Below are 22,794 nucleotides of genomic sequence, written 5' to 3'. Positions count from 1 at the left end.
CATTAACCCGTCACAAAAACCACTACGCACAGGCTCTGAAAGATAATAACATGAAAATGGACCCATAAATGTACATTGCCAACAAGGTCTTATCACACACACCCCTGACAGATAAAACAAAAACAAAAATAACAAATATGTTAAAAAAGAAAAAGAAAAGAAAAAAAAAGTTATACTTGAGATTTAAGATTCGAGATAGTTTCAATATTTTAAACAGATATGTATTTCATCATCGTGATTATGAACTTAGGGGAGGGCATCGGGTTTTACAAAGTTGTACAATGAGCTGTCGCACACAGTCATGTATGTCAGTGGTTCTCAGCCTTTTCAGGCTGTGACCCCCCAAAATAATCATATTTGAACTGGGGACCCCCCCAAAATAATCATTTTTGAGCTGAGGGACCCCCCCCCACCCCCACCCTGACATCTGGGGACCCCCAAAAAGAATCATGTGGGGACCCCCCTGGAGGTCCCGACCCACAAGTTGAGAACCACTGATGTAAGTGATGATGATGATGATGATGATGATGATGATGATGATGATGAGGTGCACACCTACCACTGACCATGTGTTGTATTGTTGGCCTTATTTACATTAAGTGATGGTGAATATGGAACATGTTAATTAGTGAGCTGGAGCTATTTTTTTTTCTGTTTCTTCTACCGCTTTCTTTGGTGGTGAACATTATATTCTGTAATGTTGCAATTGTTGTCTTTAGTTGCTGATTGTAACACAAATTGCTGTCTTGAGAAATGTATGCTCTTTGAAATACAGAAAGTTTTTTTTTTTTTTTTTTTACATATTTTCAGCTGTGTCAAATAAGGCAGAAAAACAACAATCGGTTAAATAAAAGATTAAAGTTATTTATTCATTCATAAGCCCTGTGAGAGGAAAGTGTTGAGAATCTAAGATGTCATGTGTGCTGTTTTCCCTATTCAATACTTCTTATACTGTGTACTATAATTGCTGTCGGGGGAAAACCTTGTAGGCCTATGTCCTTTTCAGGAAATGGGAAAAAATGACCGGGGGATCCAATGTAGCTCTTACACTTTCATTGGTTAAATATTTGTTAAAACACACACTTTGAAAGACCACTTTCAACCCGACATCCCTATTTTGGGCATGTCATTATAGGCGGAAACTTTCAAACATAAAAAAAAAGACACAGAAAAAGGCCAAAATAGCAGATCTACAAGCTCACATGTTGTGAGCTTGTAAATCTGCTATTTTAGCTCATTTTAGGGTACTATCAAATGACAATGAATAAAGTAGGGCATTCATTCATGGGGGAAAAACACACAAAAAGATGAAATATGGAGATACAAGGTTTCTGCCCGACAGCGATGATGATATTTCAGCACACACTAATCACATTTTAATATCTAGTAACTTTCGGTCACACAGTATAGTGGATATTTGAATGCACCATTTAAATTATTGAATTATGGATGTTATACTTGGTCGGCTAGCTCAGTGTTTTTAATACTGAGGATTTTGCTGTTCCTTTTTTTTTTTTACATGGTTTCTGTAAATCTAAGTGTAATGCCATGCCATGTAAATAAAGCCCATTTCCAATGTTTCAGCCCAAGTGTAAAGGCTATTTTATACTTTGTCAACACGGTTGTTAAACAGTATAAATTAGTCTTAATTATTTTACTATAGGCTGCCTTCAGGAAGGCACAGTGAGAATATCTAGATGGGCTTCAAGATACGCTCATTGTTTTTGACAGTTAACATATAGCAAGCCCTTTGGTTGAATTTTATTTTAAATGAAGTTCAGGATTTAGTGACAAGGAGCTTCTCTTTGAACTTTTTACACCTTGCCCTGTCAAACCAAACCTGCAGACCGTGCATAAGCATGTCTTAACCTGGAAGTACACTAAAACTATTAGAATCTGGATTTAGATATCAGAATTTATAATGGGCCATTTATATTAAGTAAATCTTAGCATCCCTAATCCGGGGCTAACAGTTGGCGAAAATCTACAAGCTCACTAACACGTCATGACATGATGTGAACTTGTAGATCGGCTATTTTTGGCAAAGATACTAAGTTTAGAGCGAAAACAGGAGGGGGCCTAGAATAGAACCTCCCATGAAGTAGTAGTAAAAAATGAATTATCTATGCGTAAAAGTATCTACGATACAATCTATAAATGACACAATTCATAATTTCACTAGAAAAATATAAATGAACTTGTAGTCACTGTTGTTACTTAACAAGGGTGAGGAGGTTATTAAATTGTGAACTGTTTAAGACAGTAAGAGATTCTGTTGAATCGGTTTATAATCATCTTGAAAATTCTGCTTGTACATTGTGAACTACAATATGTATGGAATACCTATGGCACTGTTCAGGTGTGTGTTTAAGCATATATTATACAGTGTCACACAATCAATAAACAGGCAGACATTTTCTTCGTTCTTATCTAAAACCTGCAGTATGATGAAATATGAATCATGAACATAGTACCTGAAACAACTGATTCACAGAAGAGGCCGTTAAGCCTAATTTATAATCCATAGTATGACGGTGTCACTTTCCAACACTTGTTGGCACGCGACCCCGCCGTGACGTGGAGGATAAATTAAGCTTTAAGTACAATAAACACACAGCTCTTTAGATTTCTATTCAAATGTTCACACTTCACACAGTCAGAAACGTAATTCAGATCAACATAGAGCTATATTCATTAATTATTGCAAAAATGTAAAGACCCTTCCAAATGTAATATGTTTATAAATACAGTCAACTGTACTGTATTATTTGGACAAACAAAAAGTTGAACTATTGTGGTAACGTTATACCGAAATAAAAGTATTAACTTCAAAAGATAACTGGCAGATGAAAGTAGATGAATGCATGGGGCTTTTATTTTAACCTTTGGAGACAAAAGTTGTTGCAGTCAGTCCTTACAATTTCACATTAGCACAAGTATTGTAGCAGTGACAAAATAATGCTGCGATATCACCGTTTGGTCATAAAATCCTGTTCTTCAATTTCATGATCCATTGATATCACCAGACTAAATGATATCTAAATGTATTTGGCTGCATTGAAAGATCATAGGGCAAAGACATGCCAATATCAAGACATTGGTGGTCATGTTGATAGCTCACAAACATAAAGCTATAATTATCATAAATACTAATCTTGCTTTACTTAATTTTCACCTAAAGCTAATCTTTATCAATACTTGTGCTGATGTGACAGCGGAAGGGCTGATTTTCCAGGTAGATTTGCCTGCGCGTGTCTAAATCTAGTCCATTTCCATCAGTTGAAATGTTAAGGTGAAGATGAGGCTTGAGCTATTGGTGGAACTGAGGATAAGTTACTTCACCTATGAGACACCAGTTTGTAATGTATACAAGGCTTGATGTTTGGAAAATGTGTCCAAGTACCAGAGAGAGACATCTAATACTATTGTCTTTTCTTTTCTATTTTTTTTGTTTTGTTTGTTTTTTACAGTTCAGAGATACAGATCTCAAAAGAACACAACACTGCTAGCTCTAATACCAAACAACAACACAAAAGATCTGATATGGCATAGGCTCCAACACATGATATTTAATCATGACAAGTAGCTGACAATAAGCTACTGTTAATATGTACATGTAGCAGCATAATACCACTGTAGCTGTGATTACCAGACCACAACGTTACCATTCTTATATATCTCACTCCAAAATGGCTGTCGATGTGGATGAGGTGGAATGTGTCAAATTTGTCCTTTCAATCTTTACTTATCCTCAAAAAAGATTGACTCAGGAGTTATGTAGCCTGACCTTCAGGTCCCGTTCATGTTGAGAATAACTGCCTTATGGTTCTCTACACCTCCTAATGGCACATATGATTTTATTCAACATACAGTTAGCAGTTAAGTTTTGGCACTTTAAATATAAATTCCTTTTCTTTCTTTCTTTCTTCCTTTCTTTCTTCCTTTTTTTCTTTCTTTAATAATTAAGCACAGTTATAACAGTAATACCAGTATCCAGTGGCAATGTAAGGTGAAACTTTGGTCTCCATATTACCAACTGGATTACAAACAGCTGGTTATCACATTTTAAACAAAACGATTACAAACAGCTAACTGAATAAATAAATTAATGAATAAATACATAATCAAATAAATAAATAGATAAATAAATAAATATCAAAGGCTGATTAAAAAGCCTCACTGCATGACTCTGCAACATACTTGATTTAGTACCTTTTAAATAGACCTTCTCAATCTGATCATTCACTAATTATAGAATCAGTACATTTTATATGAGGTTATAGCTTAATGCCACTATTTGAGGTTTTTTATAAAAGATCTGCATAAAATCATAAAACAATGTACTATCCACAATGATAACGAACAATGAAATGTTTGGCCAGTGACCGCATATGTCTGGTCGAATTAGTCTGACCCGTGGACCTAAAAGAACAGAAGTAGCAGGATAATTTCGGTGGCCAAGTGTAAAAAGTGCAATGTGACAATCGTCACAAGTCTCTAAATAGTAAACCATATGGATTTCCTATTAGTGTGGAATGATATGTAGAAGGTGTGATCAATTATGTCCTGCCTTCTCATTTCTCCCACGCAGATGGGAGGGAGAAGAAGCAAATTTATACCATGTGTGCGACAATTTTTGTTGTTTGATAAAGGACAAGGTTAATTTCAAACTTGTGGCTATCACCACATTTTTTTATAATGCAATTTAATTAAAATGTTCTATTGTGCTGTATGTTAAAATTTGGGTTGGACTAAACTATTCTTATGATATATAATGTACAATTCCATAGGACTGTGTGCAAAACGCTCTGTGTAGACTTACAGTATAGTAAAAAATACCAACAACTCTTTCCTCCCAACCACAATGGTAATGAGGTATGAATATTGTCCGATACCTTGGAGGAACCATTAACCATTCTTCATTCTAACAACTGCTCAAAGGTCGAATAATGAGAAGAAATTACAATTTAGACTCTTAGAATTATAAAAAAATGAATAAACTTGAGTGTAATAATTAAACTTCATGGATGCACTATAGCATGTTACCAACTGAAGAGTGAAAATAAATAGCTGGAACCAACATACCTATGAGTGAAAATGGGTTGAATAATTTAAAATTTGCCAACAAAGCATGGAAATAACTGCCTCCACTGAAAACAATGCTGCTCTAAGTTACAGCTCAGCTTGAAGGTCAAATTTCAACTATAATGCAACGGTGTATATATAGGGTTTAATCTGAAATCCAGCAAACAGTAGTTGCAGTTACCACTGCAGGTCACTCAAAAGAGCGTCACACCACATCCAATAAATAACACACAATAAAATGGCAATTTCTCCTAACTCCTAACGTTCTAGAGAGCCTCTGTGATATAATATGCACAGATACGTTTCAGTACGTTTCTAATTAGGTACCTGTACTGTTATTCAGCCCGACAGTCGAATGAATGGATGACAGTGAAGGGTCCAGTGTGCTAAGATGAGGATAAGCCTGTCCCATCAAGCTCTACATCCTCACCTCTTATTTACCTCTTTATTTGTTGTCTTCATCTTTCCTCTTCACCCTAAACACCTTTTACAGAGGCAGGTCTGTGCTGTTGTGGCGAGTCTTTCTGGAAGTCCCATCGTCCCTGGGAAGAGCTTTCTGCAGGTTGGACATGGCGGCTGTTTTCTTCAGGTCGATGACGGCGTAGAACTCACTGCGCCGGGGTGCCTGCTGGCCACATTTCTGGGGTGGGAGGCGCTGGTGCTGTGGCTGGGACTGGGCACCCCCGCTGCTGCCGAGGGCCGGGCACGGCGGCTCTCCCTCTATGTCCACCTGGATGTAATTCAGCTGCCGCGACGGAGGCATGTGGCCGTGCTCGCAGCCACCGACCCCGGCCCCCGATCGTCTGCGGAAATCAAAGTTAAATATTCGCCCCCCTCTGTCCGACTGACACGACTGGGGGTGCGGGGGGCAGGCGTGCCGGAGCCGGGGGGGCTGCTGCACCTGTTCAGTGTTGACGTAGTCCTGCAGGGCGTCGCGGTGGATGCCCCGGCCGTCCTGGTGGTAACCGTTGGGCGTCCCCGGACCCTCCGAGAACTCGTACTCGTCGAAGTCTTCCTCCTCTTCCTCGTACTCCTCCTCGTCCTGCTCGTCGTCCTCCTCGTCCTGCTCGTCGTCCCGCTGCAGGGCGCTGTACTCCCACACGGGGGGCAGAGAGGGCAGGTTCTCGTAGTTGAGCAGCGCCGTCCGCCGGTGACCTCCGCCCAGGCCTCTCTCGCAGGGGTAGCCGCTCTGTGGGGGCAGAGACGAGGGGCCGTGGGGGTGCGAGAGGGAGAGCGAGTGGCTGTCCCCCGTGCTGCTGCTGCTACTCGAACCCACCGACTGGGACACGCTGCTGGGACTCAGCCTCTGCTTGCGGCTGCCCCTCAGGCCGTTGATGTTCTCGTAGGTGAGCTGGCTGCCCTGGCAGCCCTCTGGGTGCTCGTGACCCGGATGCTGCCGGTGCATGAGGTGGTGGAAGTGGTGATAGGAGTGAGAGTTGCACATGTGCAGCGGGGGCTTGTTGTCTCCCTCCGTCTCTGAGCCTGTTGCACCCTCTACAGGCTGAAGGCCATGGGCATTGTGCACATGTTGCCTCTCCCTTTCCCGCTCCATTAGATGGCGCTGTGCCGGAGTGGGGCCCAGCATGAATTTAACCTCCTGCGCCGACGGTTGCAAGAACACCTGAGGGTCTTTGCGCTCCTCCAGGGGGCAGCAGCGCATGTTTGGCTGGGTTCCTTGCCCCCCAACTGGCATGGCCCCCCGTGCTGCCTCTGGGAAAGAGCTGGGATGCCCCTCGGGCAGCGAGTGCACACAGTGACGCATAGCAAGATCCCCCTCCATACTAACAGTATTCACGTACGTGTGGGTCTAGGGAAGAGAAACACGTGGTACGTTAGAGCTAAGCAATCGGGAACTAAGACCACCACGGTGATTTCAGTTTGAGTTCATAGTATTGTGATATCTCTATGAATTGAGTACAAAGGACCCCAATGGAAACAAGCCATAGGCTTTCTTGGGTTTTAAATCCTCTTAGCTGACCTTGTATTGAACTGTACTTTCCTGTGCTTTTTTTTGCAAACTGCTAATAAAGTATTCAATCAATGAATCATATAGAGGAGGATAGGTCCTTGGCCATATTTAAACAGTGGCCATTTGGGTCCTTGAGTGTGAAGTAACATCAAAATGGCTATATGGTCAACTGACCTCCCTTACCTGGTCTTCCAAGGCCATGAGGCTGTGGCCATGATCGTCAGCAAGGGGGGGCTGGGAGGTGTCGCCTCTGATTGGATAACCAGGGTAGCCATTGGGAAAGCCCTGGACGGGGAATCCTGGAGCTGTAAACAGATTAATGTCGTGACATGGAGACATTAAGGGACACTGCACTGTGTGTATGTATGTCCTCAGATAAGGCCCTCCTGGAGACTCTCACACCCAGGCTCATCACAAAGGGTGGCCGGGCTTTTGCAGTCCGGGCCCCTAAGCTTCGGAACGCCCCACCTGTTGACCTCCGACGTGCAAAATCAGTGTCATCTTTTAAAACTCTTCTGAAAACCCATCTCTATGCCTAAGTCCTTTTCTTAAAAATGTCTTGCCACTTTTTGTTTCATTGATTATATCTGTATGGGTCTATTTTACATTTTGTGCCTACTGTGTGTTTTATTCACTGATCTTTTGTTGTAGTTTATCTCCAATGCTTATCATGTTGCTCCTTTTATTTCATTTCATTTCATTTATTTCAATTATGTTTTACATGATCACATTCATTTATTTGTATACTCTTTTTACATATTCCATAATTGAAAAGGAACAGGAAGAAGATAAATCTTTTTTATCCTGCTCTGTAAAGCACTTTGTGACTATGTCTGGAAATGTGCTGTATAAATAAGTTCATTATCATTATCATTATGTGTATGTAACTCACTGTTGGGAGTCTGCGGTGTGCGTGGCATGTCCATCTCTGGCGTGTGACCACCACGGCTCATCATCATTGACTCTTCCACTACATTAATGCTATTGCACTGCATTAGCTCCTGGAGCAGGTTGAAGATCTCCTCTGCTCGAGAACACTTGAATGCAAAAATTCCTGGGTGAAAAAAAGCAAAGCAACAATGTGGATTAAGTGTTGGGCAACAACACCCACACAAACAGAACAAAAAACCCTATGGCTTTGCACAATGCTGCTGTACATGATTGAAGCATATTGACCAGGGATGTATTTAGACTAGAGCAACTTAACAGATGACCTACCCTGCCCAGTTTGACAGCGGCGACCGCTCTCAAAGGAAAAGAGGTTAGAGTCATAGCCGTAGCGTCGCAAGCAAAGATAGGGCCACCGGATGGCATCCCTTTTGCGTGTGTGTAGGATGAGCTCTGTCTGCGTGAGCTCCATGGTTCCAGAACCCAACTCATTGCCCTCATCATCCACATTAGTGACCTGGCAAAAAGTTAAATAAAAGTCATATTATAACATAAGTCAACTCCCCCCAAAAAGACAAGACTAAAGACAATTGTGAAAACAGAATGATGTTTAATATCATTGCAAAGCTTAAGAACTGATATGACAATATACATTTGTCTGGGCTGCAAGAGCTATTGACAAATAAAAACATGCATGTATTGATAATCCACATCTTGGAATTTACCAGCACCACAGATCACATTAAAAGAGAGCAATAACAACTAAATGAATATGACACACAACAGTTTGGGGTTTAACCTTGAATTTGGTGAGATGGTTGTCTCGGATGGGGTCTCTGTATAGACAGCTCCAACAGCTCCCCATAGCTTCAGCAGACCAGCTGAAACCTGTTATCGCAAAGAAGCAACGCATGAAAGCATGAACGCAGGAAAGCAGGCATTGATTTTCTTTTAAGATGATGAACTTAATATATTGTATCAAACACAAGCAACATTCAATCATACACTTTGGAGAACAACTTACTCAGTCCAGGCCATCAGTGGAGAGAGATTCAAGCCTCAATCCCAGGATCCTCTACTGGGCATCATTGTAAAACACAAGCCAGTTGGGTGGATTGACATCTTCAAGAGAAACATAATCTTCTCCCTCCTGAAATGGGTAAAGCTACTTACAGTAAATATACACAGAACAAGTGTAAGAACTTGTCAAGAGACAAAACATATTTTAGAATTTAAGAATGAAGGAAAGAAATGTATCTCATTGATTGTACCGATAAAAATGTGTTCCCTTTGAGGTTGCCTTGCAGAATTTCATGTAAAAAATACCTCTCCTTCTCTATAGTTTCTATCCAAATGTAACTGTATTATTTACCCTCTGGTAGGCTATAATGTTTAACTATAATAAAATAATAATGCAACAAACTTCTCACATTAAATGTTACACTAATAACCACAGCCAGTTGTGAATAAAGGTCCTTATTTAGCCATCTATATTATGCTTATGCTTTTATGTGATATGGTGCAGTAAATAGGATATGATGTTTTTAAGTCATTACAAATGTGTTTAAAATACTTGGACAAATGAACACATAAATAAACACATGATTCCATCAAGTAGAAGTCTACAACATTCTGGACACATCTGTGATCTGTGTCCAGTGCTACTGTATCGCAGGAAACACAAAACAAATAATGCTCACATATGGATTCATGTGATTTCTGTTCAATTTAGTCTGTTATTATCTGTAAATAGGCTGCAGATACGTATATTTTCGGAACAACACCGCATTATTTTTTGTGTTCTCTAATCCAGGCCTGTAGCCTATATCTGACTGACTTAAGATGCCAGGCTATAGAGTCAACCAGTGACTCTAGCCTGGTTTTGATTCAACAGCGAGCAATCTTGAATCAGAACCAGCATCAGGCTAAGAGCTAGGCTACATGACACAGTCATACACCTGTCATACATCATAGGACAGCAACAACAGGCACATCTTTTATTCATCTAGGCTTTGAAAAATAGACAAATCGCAGCCTTTTGCTCAATTAGCCAAAGACGACGCAAAATCCAGAAGAAGCCGACGGCGCTCAAATCAATTTGAAGTGCAACAGAATATGTCACAGCTATGCGATTAAAGCATCATTCTATGCACACTAACTGCACGTCGACACAATGTAGCCATTATGTTCCGATGGTCAGTGGATACAATAGCAGCGAACATTTAGCAGTTAAAGGGAAACTGAGGAAAGAGCGATCATTTGCTACTCACATGTTGGACGGATTGTTATTAGCCCTTAGTAGCCTAGAAATAAGCATTGAGACGGCAGATGATGACCGGCTCTCTGGCTGCAGCTGTTAATGATGGCATATGGCACTTGTCTTGCACAGAAGAAACGCAAATAAAATATAAAAAAAATCTAGTGACAGCAATAAAATGTTGTTGTTTTCTCTCTCTCTCTCTCTCTCTCTCTCTCTCTCTCTCTCTCTCTCTCTCTCTCTCTCTCTCTCTCTCTCTCTTCTCTTTCTCTCTCTCTCTCTCTCTCTCTCTCTCTCTCTCTCTCTCTCTCTCTCTCTCTCTCTCTCTCCCCTTACGCCCCCCTACTGCAGTACGGGCCTCCCAGTGACATTTCCCAACCAACGGGGTGAGAGTTCACAGTCAGACAACGAGTGTTTTTTTTTTATTATTTGGGGGGGGTGGGCAGAAGGACCGAGGGGGGGGGGATACTGGGAAAGGTGTGACTGGGGATAGGATTGGAACATATTAAGTCGAATAATGCAATACGAATTAATCCAGTGGTTTTGACATGTCCAAAATAGGGATGCCAGGTTGAAATATTTTTTTTGGGGGGTATAACATTTCCCCCTTTATTGTAAATGAGTGTACCCAAAGAAGTACTGATAAAGTAAAAAGTAAAAACATTTATTGTATATCATTAGTCCCACCTTCTAGTCATCACTGTAGAGAAGACCATTCCTCCTGGGGTCCACTGAATGCTCGCATTATGACTTATACCCTCTCTAACTATGATGCACCAGCCCTCTTTTGAGGAATTGTGGCTGCTAGGGTCACTTATTATTCATAAATGTGTTTTCTTTTCAGTTCTTGAACTGAAGATGAAACTCTTCACATAGGTATTATGTTGTTAAATTTAAGGCATACACAGGCCAATGTGTGAACTTCTTTTTTTCTGTCTCAGATTTAGTGTATGCAACAAATGTAAAGACTTCTCCCTAGCTGGTGTTTCATTCAAGCATTGCCCAACTCCACCAGTGTCTCCATCAGAAAAGGTCTGGGATTCATTAAGACATTTAGTCAGAGACATACAATACAATAATAATAAAAACACAGCCCCCTCACATATTAGGAGAGCCGTATGAATCACCAGAACCAAGGACAGGTTTTTTTCTATGAATCTATCATGGTTAAATGGAGTTTGAAGGTACAATGGGTTTTTATAGGAAGGGAGCCTGTCTGATGAAATTAATATCAAATATCTAAATACTGAATTAAGAAACTTGAAAACTGTCCGGGGTGCTCACAAAAGCCAGAGTAGACGTTAAAATGACCTCAAACATGTTTGAAAGTGAAATATCCTTTTGGTTAACATAAAGAAAATCATGATTACATAACCTCTGATATCAAAAATGTTATCGAAAAAAAGTAATGACTGTAACATCAATAAACATATAACTTGATGTGATTTGAGGATATGTACTCCATAGAGCAATCATACTAGTATTAGTCATGGCATAACTGTTGACTGTAACCCTTTGTAGGTTTGTTAAAACATTTTGAGTATAGCTACATTGTTATTTTGCTGGGTGCTCTAAAAGCTGATGTGACCACAAGGTAGAACATATCCGATTGTTTCAGTATAGCTTCTGAATTTGGAACAGTTTTGTTGGCACTTTCTTCAGCAGCACAAATAATACTGAAAAGGGCATCTTATACAGCAAATAACACTGATCAACCGCCACCCCCACCCCCAATCAGCACTTCACATCACTGCCATCTGGATGGAGATACAGGACCTTGAAATGGAGGAGGGCTCAATTCAGCAGGAATTTGGTCTCCTCTGCCATTGCAACATTAAACAAACTGCCTTTGCTGACAATATCGTGTGATGGATGTAGGCCTACTGTATGGCTGTATTTTTGGGAGAATCTATGTATTGTCTTTATGGCGCTGTGTTATATCTGTTTCTGTGTTGAACTGGCTGTTGAAGCAAACCCCAATTTGTTTACACAATAGTCTAAATCTAAATAACAAGTAATAACAGAAAATGACATGAAGCGAGATCAGGTCAGCATTTAGGCTTTAGAACATCCCATTTTGAATACGAATGTCTGTTGTTTAGTTGAACTTACACTTAACACATCCTAGCAGTTAGTGTTCCTTTCGATTTTTGAACTCCTGTGTGTGCCTGGATCTCCTGGATTTCCTGACTGCCAGATCTCAGGTTGTCAAGGTGGGCAGACACACCTTAAACACCCTCACCTTCAACACCGGAGCCCCCCAGCGTTGAGTGCTGAGCCCTGTGCGGTACTCTTTATACGCACACGCACACGCACACGCACACGCACACGCACACGCACACGCACACGCACACGCACACACACACACACACACACACACACACACACACACACACACACACAAACAAAAGTGACCAGATATCTCCAACACCATCATCAAGTTTGCAGATGACACAGTGGTGGTGGGACTGACCACAAACAATGACGAGAAGGCCTATCTGGAGCAGGTAGCAGACCTGTCGTTGTGGTGCCATGCAGGATAACAGCCTCTTCTTGAATATAAAACCAAGGAGATTATCATGGATATTTATACGTAAATTACAAATAGTGCATATACTACCTTTTGGCCAAAGCACTTTACAATGTGCTCTGGAGGAACCCTCTCAGAGCATGATGATGTGAGGAGGATGTTGATATGGGTGGACACCAAGAAAGCAGCCGGCCCATGATGGAATCTCCATGATGAAGTTCACCTTCACCACCATATTCATGGATTTCTGTATGTGATGGCAGAGAGGACCTAAAGGCCCCTCATGATCAACAGGACCCCAGTGGAGGGGATGATCAGTTTCAATTACCTGAAATAGATTACTGAAACCAATGTACCCATCATCATCCCTCCTTTTCACAGATGGTTTAAAGCAGTGGTTCTCAACCTGTGGGTCGGAACCCCCAGGGGAGTCCCCATATGATTTTGGGGGGCTCCCCAGATGAAAGTGAAGTGACAATTTAAGCGCTTTTAAGACCTTTTTATTACCTCAAAACAAAAATGCAAAGAAAAAAAAAAGACCATTACTGCATCAAAAGTAATCAACAATACTATAACTGGCTAAACAATTGTCAAATAATACGTTGCGAGGCGTTGTGAGCTTGTAGATCGGCTATTTTCACAATATTTATATGGAACCAAGTCAAACTAAATTGAATGCCTCAACTCCTACGATTCCAAGTGCTTGTCAGGGTGGAGCCACTGGGGGATCCCCAGTTCAATTATGATTATTTTGGGGGGTTCTGCCCTGAAAAGGCTGAGAACCACTGGTTTAAAGGATTCACATTATCCCATCAATCAATCTGGGAACCCATTCGGAGAAATAAATCCTGTCTGTCGTGACAGATTACCCAGCCACTGACTGTTTGTGTCACTGTGTTCAGGCAACATGGCTGCTCTGTCACTATAAGCTCCTCAGGCAACAGATCTCATTACCCTGCAATGACCAAACTGCCAGGTCAACTCTTTAACCAGGGGTCATCGCCATGGTGGCTTGTGGTGGACCTTTTTGTCAAAATGTTATCTTTGGCATGGGCATACAAATTTGAGGAAAATTATATTACCAGAAACACACAAACCTTTACAACTCTGAGAGTGCACACATAGGGTCCATTTGGTTCCATTTGTGCACTCTCTGAGTTATGGAGGTCCTTGAAAAAAAAAACAGTGGACTCATAATGTGTCATACATAGTGTCATAATAAGTGACATGCATATTCTGACCTGGAGACTGAGACATTCAGTAATTGAGTCTTATGATCAAAATAATGTAAAAAACAAAAGATCAAAAAATTGCCACAGACAAGGCCAAGTCTAGCCATGGACACATGTGTCTGTGTACGGACACATTGATGACCCCTATCTTTAACCCATGGGTCTTCAACAGGGGGTCAGAGGGGGTCCGACCCCTAAGGGGTCCTCAGAGTTTCTGCAGTGGGGACACAAAATCTTTGTGTGATAGGAACTTCTTCTTTTTTTTTACATTAACCATTTAACACTTTGTCAATAACCACTGAGAAAGTAGCCAATCTAAGCTCACAATGCCTCGCGCTGCTAGCCGTTGTGAGCTTGTAGATCGGCTATTTTCGGCAAATAGGTTTGGTATAGAGGGGGGGGGGGGGATCAGACCAGGTACAGAGCGAAAGGTCAAGTTTACGTATTGACGGTTTAATTGTCTGTCAATATGCTAACAAAATATATGAAAAAGTTTAATCTGCAACACAATGTTATAGTGGGGGGTCCCTGCTTCATCTTTCTGTCAGCTAAGGGGTCCTTGGTCTGGAAAATGTTGAAGACCCTTGCTTTAACCTGTTAACCTCTACATAGCCTACTCACTTACCAACACATTTTTAAAAATCTTTTTGCACATCTCCTGCACAAATTGTACATTTTATCTAGCTCAGAATTGCTGTAGTTCACCATCATATTTACTACTATTATTAGCACTATTCACTATACTTTGTGTTGCATGTATGTAGGCTATATTCTGTATATCCCAGTTGCTAATTGATTCTCCCATTTATATTCTATATCTATATACAGTATTGTCGAAAGTATTCAATCAATCAAAACTGATATTTGTAAAGTTTGTTTGGCAGGCACCTAAATATTTCTACACTTTACACACTATTATTACTTATTACTGCTCACTACCTTTGTATTATTAATACCTAGTATATAGCCTATTATGATAGGCCTACCTCTATGAATTGAGTACAAAGGAAACCATTTTGAATCCTCTTATCTGACCTTGTATTGAACTGTACATTCCTGTACTTTTTTTGCAAACTGCTAATAAAGTATTCAATCAATCAAGCAATCAAGTTTATTATTATTATTTAAATGGTTAGCAACCTCTTCAATTTTTGCTAGTTATTTATATTATGCATTCATTGGAAATGTGTCAAATGAAATAAATGTGCCTATACTATTAGGACTAGTTACCTACCCTACTACTACAATGTTATGAAGTTGGCTGCCAATGCCATAGGGTTATTATTGGGCTCGTGCCATAGGCTCGTAGTCGTGCACGTGGGCTTGTGGACTTCCTCCTTTTTGCACTTGGCCACGCCTCTTTGAATGCATATATCCTATGCTTTTATTGTAAATATTGTGTAACTGTCCGTCTGTCTTCTGGGTTATTCTGGTTAGTGAAGTAACCTCGTCCATCGTCAATGGGAGTGTCCTGGGCTCGAACACTCTGCGTTTACAATGATAAGGAGACCCTATTTATATGAACCTATAGAACCCCCCCGACACATTGTGCGTGTGGTTATCATCACTTTTGCTAGATAAACAAACAGTTTGCGCCGCTACCCTGTTGTCTTACAGCCAGGATCCTACTGTAAGTTACACACAAGTGGAAGGTAAGATAAATAAACAAATATGTAACTATGTAAATATGTAACCTAATTTTGTCACAGGATTTTGCTAAATCGGTAGGCTAGTAAGCTACCACCTGATAGCCTATTGCTAAAACAAAAAACTAAAAGTAAATGTGTTCTCACCTTCTTTAACTCTAAGCATGTCTTTCGAGATGAAAACAAACAAATGATTCCACATTACAAAGAAAACAAACAAATGATTCCACATTACAAATAAAACAAACAAATGATTCCACATTACAAAGAAAACAAACAAATGATTCCACATTACAAAGAAAACAAACAAATTATTCCACATTACAAAGAAAAAATCAGAGTTCAGCTCAAACTCAAGAATGTAATGTGCTGGGGATCCATAAAAACAAGCAGTCACAAAAGTTAATTTGGATCTGGGCTGACACTTGCCTTGGCATCCTCATTTTGGGCATGTGTGTGTGTGTGTGTGTGTGTGTATATATATATATATATATATATATATATATTTTTTTTTGTTTGTTTTTGTTTGTGGTTAACAGTTTACTGACCAGCTACAAAATGTCTCTGTGTGTCTTCTCTCTAGACATGACGTGGCTGTCAATGCTGGGACTGACAGCGCTGCCACATATTGGAGGGCTATTTGGGGGCTACATCACACGCAAAGAAGTCAAGACCTGGTACCCTACTCTTGAGAAGCCATCGTGGCGCCCACCAAATGCAGCATTCCCAGTGGCATGGACATGTCTCTATACAGGCATGGGGTCAGTATCATAATCTAGTTATTATACCGGCAATCATATCTCCTTTACTTTTTTACACCCATCAGTTTGAGACCAGTGAAGTCTTTGCTGATCAAATCTTCAACACGATTTGGACTTGTCATACAGATACGCTTCCTATCTCGTGTGGAAAGAACTTGGAGGTTTCACTGAGGATGCATTGCTGCCCATGGGACTTTATGCGCTGCAACTTGCCCTGAATTGGGCCTGGACTCCGATCTTCTTTCGTGCACACAAGCTCAAACTGGTAACTTTAAACATATTATTCAAAAACATACACCAGCACTTGTATGATTCTGAGAGGTGTAACAAATGTAACCGACACACATTTTGTGCTTACCGTTATATGTTGAGTAAACCTTTACCTGTCATTTTTTAGGCACTCGTTGAAATCGTGTGTCTAACTGGAACTGTTGGAGCCACCATGGTGTCCTGGTATTCCATAAGCCGCACTGCTACTCTGCTCATGGCACCCTACCTGGCATGGCTGTGTCTAGCTACCTCCCTCAACTACTACATATGGAGAAACAACCCTGAGAAGAAAGAAGAGTAGTAGGCAACACTTTGTTTTAACAAGGTCTAGGTCTTGTTTTTGGACCTAGAGTCTAGGTCAACCATCAAAACTATGAAATAACATCATGTAGTACCCATGAAGCAAACTTCATGAGGTTGTCACCTGAAAAGCGCTTCCAACAGACTTGAATGAGATTCCACATTATGCTGAGCACTCGTTGACTCCTTTTCTAACACTCTCCTTCTTGCTCAAATATCACAGACTGGAGGTGTGGTCATTGTCGTATTGACTGATAATTACATCATATACACTAATATATCTCAGCAGTTAATATGTAAAATCTTGACACCCCTTTTGTTATTTAATCATTTACTCAGTTTGTGTGCTTGTATTCAATCAATTGTGCAAGTTATATTCGTTTAATAAATTATTTTTGCCTTTTGTCCACAAATAATGTAGTAATGTGCCAACTTATTCATATAATGAAGAATATAGCAAATGTGTCCATTGTTTGCTATAAACCTCTGGGAATGAAGACTCAGTAGTCTGGACACCAGTCTGACCATTTGAATTGAGACCTCTTCAAAAAGTTAAGGCAAAAGTCTACATAGAAGACATTCAGCTGGTCTTCCTAGCAGGGTTATGAGGACTGCTGACGTTGGGACTATCGTTGAACATATTTGGCTATTTGAAAGTATAAATGTTACAAGACAAAATCAGTAACATAACAAATCTTTAACCTACCTATTCACCTACACAAGTGTGTGGACATTATTAATGGCAAACAACTTGATTCGTACTCAGGAAACGTTCCCATCCATCCACCCTCCCTTTCCTTTTGTTCTATATCTATAAGTTACTTTATCCTGACCACATCCCTGGTGTAAGCAAAACACTAGGCATGTAATGTAAGAAATAAGACCTTTAACTGTCTGCATAGTAAAAGCTCTGGAATATATATATATATATATAGGAATACGCTTTTATTTAATTAAAACATGCAGGATGACAGGAGGAAAAAATAATAAATGCTATTTATTTTCAGGAGCCTTCTCAGGAGTGGCAGGACCATCTTCTGGTGACTTGGTGGAGAATCTATCTATTAATGTCTTCCACAAGCCTTTCTTTTCATCATCCATCTGCTGCAAACTCCCTGTAAAAAGATACAAACAATTAAGATGAGCTAGGAATCGTCTTCAGAATTGTTGCCATGCCTCTTCTTCTCCAGGATACATTTATATGAATATTTGCTTCTGTTCTACTAAATCCGACATGGTTGTCTGTCTCCATACCTGACAAAAGTAATCGACATTCTTCCACTGTCACTCCAGTAAAGCTTGTGTCCTTTACACGGGGAAACTGACCATGGTAAAAAAAAGAAGAAGAGATTTTAAACCACCATACGAAACGGACTTTAAGTCTTTCCATTTACATGATGAAGCAACATTAATACAAACATCAAGGACATAGATTTCAGATAGATAATCAGTGAATAAGTTGTATCAATAGTCATAAAATTGGTGATCACCAGAACATCACTCATGCAATGTATATCTAAATATACTTACTCGTTCTTTGTACACATTGCTGTTGATACATGCCAAACTGTCATATATTTGGTCACATTTCTCAGGATCTGAGATCTGAAAAATAAAATATAAATCAGAGGGCTATTGGGAGAAGACAAGTCATACATCTGAACAGTCACAATAAATGTACATTTTTGACAGTGACAGATTCTTTCATTGTATGAAAAAATATTTTAAGAGCTGATGTACTGAGTATTATTGAGCTGCTCCGAAACTAAAATCTGTACAGGTTTAAGTGGATCCAGTAGCATTTTCTGCCAATCAAACTATGCTAAATAGTACTAATGCCACTTAGATGTCAATATTATGACTTTACTCTGAATGATAGGCTTGGCTGAGAAAATTACAACTGAACTAGTTTTTGAAACTTTTGTTTTGATAGATTTTTGATTGAATACTTTATTAGACAGAAATGCAAACAGCACGAGAACACAGAACTTGGGTCTAAATGGATAACCCACAAAGGTCCTGAGGACTTGTTTCCATTGAGGTCCTGTGTATTCAATTCATTACATAGATCAAGACATTACATCATCAGCACTAATAGAAAAATATATATGTACAGTAAACAGGTGGGGGTTAATTAATTAAACAGGTCCTAAAGACTAAATAATACATTGACGTCATTCATTAAATGTTACTACTAACCAACGCTTCTTCACAAAAAAAACACTGACAGCAAGGTCGATAGCGTTGTGTTCATCCTCTTGGCTAATGCTAACATTGACTGTTGAACTTGATGTTGTAAAGCTACAGTGTGGTAAAGCTATCATACAATACCTGTGTGTTTTCACCCTCGCGGAAAGCATGCGCTACTCTCTGCCTCAGAAACGTGCCTAGATCTCGGCCTTTCTTTGACTCGTCCCGTGGCCATTCCTCGCAGAGCTTCAAGAACCGACGGTACCTGGTGGCAGACATAATTTGTTATTGAACGCAGACGGTATCGCCGGTTACGTTAGGTTTGAGCTTTATGGTGCACTGTACAGTGTTGCCAGATTTTGTGAGCGAAATAAGCAACCAGGTCGTGAGCACTTTTAAACCTGGTTTGAAAATAGCCGATCTACAATCTGCTCTTGTAGATCTGCATAAAAAAATCTTGAAATAAAATGTGGTATTTGGAAGATTTTTGAAACATTCTAACACAAATCTGACTGGTACTGGCTCCCTGGCACAAAACATTTTCAGATGGGGGTTAGGGAGTAGGGACAAATAAATACATATTCAATTGGGGGTCCATCATCATGGACCCCCAAATTAATTAATGTCATGGACCGTCCATGACATGAAAATATTTGAGAACCACTGGTTAAAATAATTAAAAAAATGTGAAGCAAGCAAGCCCAAATAAGCAACTTCACTTTAGAAACAAGCCCAAAAAACCGCAACCGTAACTTCACAGAAAAATAAGCCCTAAGTCGCTTCGCTTATAATCAGCGGACATGGCAAGACTGGCACCGTGCTTGTGCTACGCCCAAATCGATCCCCTCACGTTCCAAAAGCTGTTCTTCTGTTCCGCGTGGTTCCGTGTGTCAGACCAAGACTAGATTAATTTAAAGAAAGATGAGCGGAGCGGCTGTGAAGAAGGGTTCTGGTTCTTCGCGACCACCCGGTGTGGTGGGATGGATCACCTCCGCTTGCCAGTTCGCAGCAGACAGGAATGACTTCAGAAGGTGAGTGAACAGGAACAGTTCTCCCATAGTTAGCGTGTTGGCTAACTGACTAGCTAATAGCAACAACGCCATGACCCAGGCTAGCTCTGCCCTTGCTTCTGAGCTCATGCTCTTCTGGAGTCACGTCGTCAATGGCTAGCAACCATATAATGGCTGTGATAATTATATTAATTCCATACATACATGACATATATACACTCTTTGGACTGGAGTCACTCACCCCTAAGTGCCCACTCGTCCAGGTGCCCACATGTCCCTATAGTGCCCACTCTTCATAGTGCCCAGTTATCTACACCCCGAAGAGCCCACTTGTCCAGGTGCCCACATGTCTCTAGTGCCCACTCGTCCAAGGTGCCCAGTTGATGGTATTGGTGCCCACCTCCCCTGTTACCCTTCTAACGCTATGGAGCTAACTGTAGTTTACAACCCTCGTAGACGTATTTACGATTCTGACGTCTTCAATCTACGATAGTTGTAGGGTGCACGTCCCATGGAGGGGAGCACTTTCTGCACTTTACCCCGTAGACACTCCAAACATGTACAAATTGAAAATAAAAGGTGCTTACCGCAAAGCCCCAAATGTTAACGACCCCTGCGGGGTAGTAGTGATCCCCGAAGACGTCAGAATCGTAAATACGTCTACGAGGGTTGTAAACTACAGCTACTATGGAGCTAATATACTACTTAGTTCTGTACACACACACACACACACACACACACACACACACACACACACACACACACACACACACACACACACACACACAGTACATTACTCAGTTGGAATTGGGTAATGGTGTACTTACGCAGAGTAAATTATGTAATTTATGTATTACACCCCCCCCCCCCCTTTTTTTTTTATAGGAACCTACTGGTCAATTTGGGTTTATTTGCAGCTGGTGTTTGGGTTGCAAGAAATCTGTCCGATTTTGATCTGATGACTCCGCAGCCTGTGGCATAACACACAACCAAGACAACAGCATGAGGTACTATAACCAAAATGATGCATTGTTTTGTGTATTACATCTGTGAGATTGTGAGACTGTGAGATTACATCGCAAGACTATATTCTCATTCAATCTTCAAGTACCTTGACCAGCTCTCAGCCGGAGAGTCAGGATATTTGGCCTCACAAGCACAACCCAGTTCCGATCCACTCTTCTTAATCATCAGGGTTAACATCTCGGTTAAGTTCTTTCTGGACACCACTGTGTCTTAGACTCGGACAACCAGTCCCTTTTGAGTAGTATTTTATATTAAGATAGCTGTGCTAGGCTGCTAGGATTTCTGCTCCACAATAACCGAATGAGTTACAATGATTTGAAGGGCTTGTATTGCTCTGACCAGTGTGTAAATATCTCAAACCAATAAGAGCCTTTAAGCCTATATATATTAAAATGGCAATATTCTCTCTTTAGGTGCCGTGGACCAAAACTGAAGAAACAAGCCACAGGATCAATGCTTAATATCAACAATGTGAAAACATGTAAACGGACTCATTACACTAGTTTTTCGTTACCGTGACTCAACATATTAAACTGTCATCGGTGGTTTTGAATTGTTTCTTATTTTACATTTAAATACCTTAATTTATTTTAAAGCTTATTTTCTCTTGATTGAATTATGTAAACTGCTAGAACTCACAAAGGAGCATCATTCATAAACTGAAAATGTAACATTGTGGCACTTTGCAACTAGAGAGAGATCAATGTTATATCATTTATAATGTCATCTCATGAGGTCTATAATCCTGTCATGGCTTCTTCTGAGGTCCTTTGCGCTGCTGCTCACAAATGTTTATCTGTTCGAAGGAAATCCCTCTCTATTGTCCAGAGTGTGGACTTGGCTATGCAAGTCCTGGCTGTGGATATGGGCTTGAAACCAGCTTTGCTGTATGATAGTAATGGCGCAGATGTAGAGCAAGTGCAAGAGTATTTGATCTCGCTGCAGTCTGTCCAGCTTGTGTCCAAATCTCTTCTCACAATGTCTTTAAGTGGCAATGCCCTCATCATTAATCCAGCAATAGTAATGTCAAATCTAGAACGGTTGCTTAATATAAACAATCATTTCATTGTGATTAACGTCTGTCATTCACTGGAAAACCCTAGCATCATTGACCCTGTAAATAACGATTTGAGAAAAATGATACAAGAACTGTTAATTATAATAAGGCAGTTTGTGCAACAAGCTGAAGTCGAAAAACCGCTTTATGTTGAGGAAAAATGTAACGATTGGAACCTGTGCTCTCTCTTCGGGATTGTACTGGGATATCCAGCAACCTACTGGTTTGACCAGAACAGAAGCTTTGAGAACTGCCTGGCAATGACCCCATTGATGGTGACGAAAGCTTCAGCAACATGGAAGACGTGCCGTGGAGAACATCAATTTTTGCTGTATTCCTTCAGCATTCCAGCAGTTCTGCACAAAGACACTCAGTGCAACGTGGACGGATGGAACCTTCGACTTAAAGAGAGATTTCAGCAGCAAACTGCCTTTAGTGATCTTAATGTTTGCCTATCTGTGGTCACATTGCCCTCTGTCTGTCTATGATTCCAAGTTTACTCACTCAATTAAACTGACTCAAACACAACTTTAATGAGTTGTTTATTTAAAATTAACCAAGACCCTCTTTAGT

At 40.5% G+C, this 22,794-nt stretch overlaps 5 protein-coding genes across 8 annotated transcripts; 3 read left to right on the top strand and 2 right to left on the bottom strand.

The window, feature by feature from the left end:
- Positions 1 to 5,451: 5,451 nt before the first annotated feature.
- Positions 5,452 to 10,337, bottom strand: frs3 (fibroblast growth factor receptor substrate 3). The gene is made up of 7 exons (XM_084062293.1): positions 10,213 to 10,337; positions 8,967 to 9,092; positions 8,742 to 8,830; positions 8,273 to 8,459; positions 7,947 to 8,108; positions 7,229 to 7,359; positions 5,452 to 6,892 (listed from the first exon to the last, which is right to left on the bottom strand). The coding sequence occupies exons 3-7, from the start codon at positions 8,805 to 8,807 to the stop codon at positions 5,573 to 5,575; spliced, it is 1,866 nt and encodes a 621-aa protein (XP_083918419.1). The 5' UTR covers positions 8,808 to 8,830; positions 8,967 to 9,092; positions 10,213 to 10,337; the 3' UTR covers positions 5,452 to 5,572.
- A 5,053-nt stretch (positions 10,338 to 15,390) lies between these two features.
- On the top strand, positions 15,391 to 18,071 carry tspo (translocator protein). Of its 3 annotated transcripts, none has more exons than XM_084062307.1 (5): positions 15,391 to 15,613; positions 16,191 to 16,368; positions 16,495 to 16,633; positions 16,766 to 16,935; positions 17,946 to 18,071. In XM_084062307.1, exons 2-5 carry the CDS (start codon positions 16,193 to 16,195, stop codon positions 17,980 to 17,982), a joined length of 522 nt encoding a protein of 173 aa, XP_083918433.1. In that variant the 5' UTR covers positions 15,391 to 15,613; positions 16,191 to 16,192; the 3' UTR covers positions 17,983 to 18,071. The 3 variants fall into 3 exon arrangements, with proteins under 3 accessions (XP_083918433.1, XP_083918435.1, XP_083918434.1); XM_084062309.1 differs by having other exon boundaries at positions 15,394 to 15,613; positions 16,766 to 16,938; XM_084062308.1 differs by having other exon boundaries at positions 15,582 to 15,591.
- Positions 17,869 to 19,429, bottom strand: uqcc2 (ubiquinol-cytochrome c reductase complex assembly factor 2). Its single transcript, XM_084062310.1, has 4 exons — positions 19,270 to 19,429; positions 18,469 to 18,543; positions 18,193 to 18,259; positions 17,869 to 18,053 (listed from the first exon to the last, which is right to left on the bottom strand). The coding sequence occupies exons 1-4, from the start codon at positions 19,405 to 19,407 to the stop codon at positions 17,932 to 17,934; spliced, it is 402 nt and encodes a 133-aa protein (XP_083918436.1). The 5' UTR covers positions 19,408 to 19,429; the 3' UTR covers positions 17,869 to 17,931.
- Positions 19,430 to 19,978: 549 nt separating this feature from the next.
- On the top strand, positions 19,979 to 22,548 carry tomm6 (translocase of outer mitochondrial membrane 6 homolog (yeast)). 2 transcript variants are annotated; one of them, XR_014601140.1, is made up of 4 exons: positions 19,979 to 20,159; positions 21,024 to 21,145; positions 21,578 to 21,645; positions 22,435 to 22,548. XR_014601140.1 is itself a non-coding variant. In XM_084062311.1 (3 exons), exons 1-2 carry the CDS (start codon positions 20,050 to 20,052, stop codon positions 21,118 to 21,120), a joined length of 207 nt encoding a protein of 68 aa, XP_083918437.1. In that variant the 5' UTR covers positions 19,979 to 20,049; the 3' UTR covers positions 21,121 to 21,145; positions 21,578 to 21,709. The 2 variants fall into 2 exon arrangements, 1 of the variants encoding a protein (XP_083918437.1); XM_084062311.1 differs by lacking the exon at positions 22,435 to 22,548 and having other exon boundaries at positions 21,578 to 21,709.
- On the top strand, positions 21,851 to 22,749 carry cUnh1orf74 (chromosome Un C1orf74 homolog). The gene has a single exon (XM_084062301.1). It carries the CDS (start codon positions 21,885 to 21,887, stop codon positions 22,707 to 22,709), a length of 825 nt encoding a protein of 274 aa, XP_083918427.1. The 5' UTR covers positions 21,851 to 21,884; the 3' UTR covers positions 22,710 to 22,749.
- Positions 22,750 to 22,794: the final 45 nt, after the last annotated feature.

Source organism: Gymnoscopelus microlampas (genome assembly GCF_963454915.1).
Source record: "Gymnoscopelus microlampas genome assembly, chromosome: 7".
Classification (NCBI taxonomy): Eukaryota; Metazoa; Chordata; class Actinopteri; order Myctophiformes; family Myctophidae; genus Gymnoscopelus; species Gymnoscopelus microlampas.
The sequence above is the reverse complement of the archived record's forward strand: the minus strand, read 5'-3'. Positions and strand labels throughout refer to the sequence as shown.

What these genes read in the sequence shown, in the direction of transcription:
- frs3 (XM_084062293.1), bottom strand. Translation starts at nt 8,807, where the DNA reads ATGGGGAGCTGTTGGAGCTGTCTATACAGAGACCCCATCCGAGACAAC. An exon ending in CACACCGCAGACTCCCAACA is followed by an intron (nt 7,360 to 7,946) that starts GTGAGTTACATA and finishes ATCTGTTTACAG; the next exon opens with CTCCAGGATTCCCCGTCCAG. An exon ending in TGGAAGACCAGGTAAGGGAG is followed by an intron (nt 6,893 to 7,228) that starts GTCAGTTGACCA and finishes TCTCTTCCCTAG; the next exon opens with ACCCACACGTACGTGAATAC.
- tspo (XM_084062307.1), top strand. Translation starts at nt 16,193, where the DNA reads ATGACGTGGCTGTCAATGCTGGGACTGACAGCGCTGCCACATATTGGA. An exon ending in TGTCTCTATACAGGCATGGG is followed by an intron (nt 16,369 to 16,494) that starts GTCAGTATCATA and finishes CTTGTCATACAG; the next exon opens with ATACGCTTCCTATCTCGTGT. An exon ending in AACCCTGAGAAGAAAGAAGA is followed by an intron (nt 16,936 to 17,945) that starts GTAGTAGGCAAC and finishes ATTTATTTTCAG; the next exon opens with GAGCCTTCTCAGGAGTGGCA.
- uqcc2 (XM_084062310.1), bottom strand. Translation starts at nt 19,407, where the DNA reads ATGTCTGCCACCAGGTACCGTCGGTTCTTGAAGCTCTGCGAGGAATGG. An exon ending in GCAATGTGTACAAAGAACGA is followed by an intron (nt 18,260 to 18,468) that starts GTAAGTATATTT and finishes TACCATGGTCAG; the next exon opens with TTTCCCCGTGTAAAGGACAC. An exon ending in ATGTCGATTACTTTTGTCAG is followed by an intron (nt 18,054 to 18,192) that starts GTATGGAGACAG and finishes ATCTTTTTACAG; the next exon opens with GGAGTTTGCAGCAGATGGAT.
- tomm6 (XM_084062311.1), top strand. Translation starts at nt 20,050, where the DNA reads ATGAGCGGAGCGGCTGTGAAGAAGGGTTCTGGTTCTTCGCGACCACCC. An exon ending in GACAGGAATGACTTCAGAAG is followed by an intron (nt 20,160 to 21,023) that starts GTGAGTGAACAG and finishes TTTTTTTTATAG; the next exon opens with GAACCTACTGGTCAATTTGG.
- cUnh1orf74 (XM_084062301.1), top strand. Translation starts at nt 21,885, where the DNA reads ATGTCATCTCATGAGGTCTATAATCCTGTCATGGCTTCTTCTGAGGTC.